The sequence below is a fragment of the Cervus canadensis genome, chromosome 32 (assembly GCF_019320065.1).
Source record: "Cervus canadensis isolate Bull #8, Minnesota chromosome 32, ASM1932006v1, whole genome shotgun sequence".
NCBI lineage: Eukaryota > Metazoa > Chordata > Mammalia > Artiodactyla > Cervidae > Cervus > Cervus canadensis.
This window is the reverse complement of record NC_057417.1, coordinates 37638673-37641903: the sequence shown is the minus strand read 5'-3', so window position 1 is coordinate 37641903 and position 3231 is coordinate 37638673. Positions and strand designations below refer to the sequence as shown.

Here is a 3231-nt window from a genome sequence, read left to right as displayed (position 1 = left end):
GCAAACGGGGAAACAGAAGTCCTGTCCCTCTAGGGCTGCTGGGCAGGGAGCTGAGGGGAGACAGGGAGGCCTCTGCACCGTGGCTGAGGGGCAGGCTGCTGCAGTCTGATGGAGGTGTTGAGAGAATGTGCCAGGCCTGGGGACTGCTTTCCTTTCCCTTCAGGCTGTAACAGATGCCCGCTTTTCAAGAAGTGGGGTCCTGGGGATGTCTGGCTCTGGCCATTCCCATGTTGATCTCTTGGCCTGGAAGGCCTCCCTCCCTTAACCCCACCTGGCCAGCTCTCACTCAGCCCTTAAACTGAGCTGATATGTTGCCTCCTCCAGGAAGTCTTCCCTGAAACACACCCACCACTGGGCATGTGCCTGAGCATAGGGCTCTAGGTCTGTCACTATCAATGCAGATGAAACCAGCACTTGCCTCCATCTCTTTCTGTATCCACTCTCCATGGGGAACCCCCAGCTGGACGTATGGCCCATTCTCTGTTCCTCCAGAGTACAGGGAGCCCGTAGCCAGCCAGGGGGCATACCTGTTCCAAATGGGTGAATGAATGATTGAGTGGCTTCCCCAAGCCCCTGCACACTCAGAGAATCCTAGAATTGAGCCTGGACAGCTCAGGCCACCTGCATGGCCTTTCAGAGAGTCAGGATGGGGCCTCTGGGAGCCCCGAATCCTCAGAGATTATGGGATCGGCCAGGGTCTGCATGGGCAGGCCCTGCATCCTGTCAGAATCACCCAGCCCTGGGGTGTCAGACCCCCTCCTGCCTCCTCCTGCAGCTCCGCCCCGGAGGCCTCGTCTCCACGAGCTCAGAAGGCTTTGCTCGCATCCCAGACCAAGGAGCACCCTGGACCCACTGTGGCTGCAGAAGCTGTATTTATTGGTGGATTCTGATTCAGGGCTGCACTCAGGTCCCTGGTGCCTTGTGTCCACCACCAGCCAGGCAGCCTTGGCAGGAAACCCATGGCCCAGCCCTGTGAACCCAGAGGGATCATTTCTCTTTGGCTGAAATGCTATTTGCTTCAGTCTGAAGGATAATCCCAGTCAAAGCTGATGCTGGCAATGCCCTGAACTGTATGCTGTCCGTAGACTCCAGTGAGCTCCTTCTGGCTATCATCAGGGGAAGTGATGAAGAAGTGGCCACGTGGACATCCAGAATGGAAGGGGGGCCATAGGTTGGTGTGTACTGCCAAGTAGGAGAGGAAATGCCTGAAGGAGCCGAGGACTCCTGTAATTTGTTCGCTTTTCTGCAAGTGGAATTCCTGAGGGTTCAGACCCTGAGCTCCATATAAGTGACTCCAGAAGGAGCCGTGTCTCACCTGGAAACTGAGAAGAAGGGGGAGCTTTGAAGGATCTGGAGACCCCCAATCCCAGGTCCTCTATCCCCGCCTTCACCAGCAAGGAGGACAGCCTGTCACTGCAGCATAAGTTCCTGACATGGGACTTTGGTGCTTGAGACAGTCTTCCTGGTCTCAACCCCTGCTCTGACACTTTCAGGCTCTGTGATTTGGGGCTTGTTACCCAGTATCCCCGGGCCTCAGTTTGCTCATCTGCAGTGTGAGAGTGATGTTGTGGAGCAGTCACTGAGATCTTCCATCAGGAGAGCTCCCCAAGGTGCACAGTCACTGTGATCCTCAGGAGGTACAGCTGGTCTCCTGGTTCAGAGCAGGGAGCTGACCCTGGGCCCAGCATTTGGAGCCCCAGTCACTGCGCTAGACCAGGTGGGGGCCCCAGGAGCAGGTGACCCGTATCTGTGACCTTCCCCCACCTCAGTGTCCATCCCAGAGTGTCCCCTCCTCACCTGGCCCCACCCACACGCTGGCCCCCATGGTGCCTGCTGCTCTGGCCCATTCCTTCTCCCCAGGTCCCTGGGACCCTGTAAATGCAGAGCAAATATCTACCCCAGGCCTGGAGCAAAGCCCTCATTTAACCATTAGGGAAAGACCCTGGGCTTGCTGTCTTTGCACTTCTAGTGTTCAATCAGTTGTCCACTCTGACCCTCCTTCCTTTTCTCTTTGACCCTAACCTGGGCAGAACTTCTGCTTTCCCATAGGCATTCTCAAACTGAGAGATCATTTCTGGTTGAACTGAGTTGGGGTTGAAAGGAGACAGTGGGGAGAAGCACCCCTCCCTTTAGATCAACCCAAGAAGCAGAGGCCGGACTTGCAGGGGGAGAGAGGAGGGGACAGGGCTGGGATGCAGGGGAGGAAACAGCAGAGGAAGAGGGACAGACAGAAGATGCTGGCTAGGGGCTCCAGGACCCCAAGGCCTCAGCTGACTCAGGAGACATCAGGACCCCAGTGAGAATGGTGGGAGGAGGGACCAGCCCCCTCCCCAGGTTCCCGAGACAGGGGCAGGGGCTGGGATGCAGTGAGGGGCTCCAGGCCCTGCTCAACTCACCTTCTGATACAGCGAAAATGACCCGTAAACACTAAAAATCCTGGTGACATTATTTTGGAAGTCTCTAGAAGTACTGAAATAGTCACCTCCTCCAGGCCCAAATATCTCTATTATATGACATATTGGCTGTTTCTGCCCAGAGGAGGACACAGCCCCTCCTACGAGGGGACAGGCCTGAGAGCAGAGTCCGTCTGTGACAAGGGCTGGTCCAGACCCCAGCCCTGGAGGGAGGGAGGGGGGCCCCCAGGGGGATGGGCTGGGGGGACCCCCAGCCAGACTTACGCTGTGCCCAGCAGGTGGGGCTCCACAGCAGGGCGAGGGTCAGCCACAGCAGCATGGCATCTGGCTGGAGAGTCAAGGGCTCCTGGTGAGAAGAGGACAGGCCATCTGATCTCAGAGAGGGGCCTCCCCTGACCTCGTGGGCCAAGCTTGGCGGGCGGTGGGGCCTTACCTGGCCTGCAGAGTCCTGTGGTCCCATCCTGGTGCTGGGAGTCTGATGCCTGGGCACCCTCCTCTGGGCCCTTTATGCCCTCCTGGCTGTGTGGGCCCCGGCAGGAGGAACGGTCAAGGGGCCGGTGGGGCAGGAAGGAGCTGGGGGCTCTTCCTGGGGGACCTGCAGAGCCATCCGGGGGAGGGGACGCGCTGCGTTCACTGCCTTGGCCTCGTGGTCACCACAGACAACACGCGACTCAGGGGCATTTTACTGTCACCTCTGGGCTTCCCTTCTGGACCCTGCACCAGACCCTGACCTCAGCCGTGGGGAGGTGTCCTGAGAGCTCTTCCCGGTTAGAGCGAACAGGGGCAGCCCCTCGGGTGCTTCAGGGTAGTGCCCCCA

At 58.5% G+C, this 3231-nt stretch overlaps 1 protein-coding gene across 1 annotated transcript; it reads right to left on the bottom strand.

The window, feature by feature from the left end:
• Positions 1 to 903: 903 nt before the first annotated feature.
• Positions 904 to 2733, bottom strand: LOC122432918 (zymogen granule protein 16 homolog B-like). Its single transcript, XM_043455218.1, has 3 exons — positions 2679 to 2733; positions 2397 to 2503; positions 904 to 1243 (listed from the first exon to the last, which is right to left on the bottom strand). The coding sequence occupies exons 1-3, from the start codon at positions 2731 to 2733 to the stop codon at positions 1019 to 1021; spliced, it is 387 nt and encodes a 128-aa protein (XP_043311153.1). The 3' UTR covers positions 904 to 1018.
• Positions 2734 to 3231: the final 498 nt, after the last annotated feature.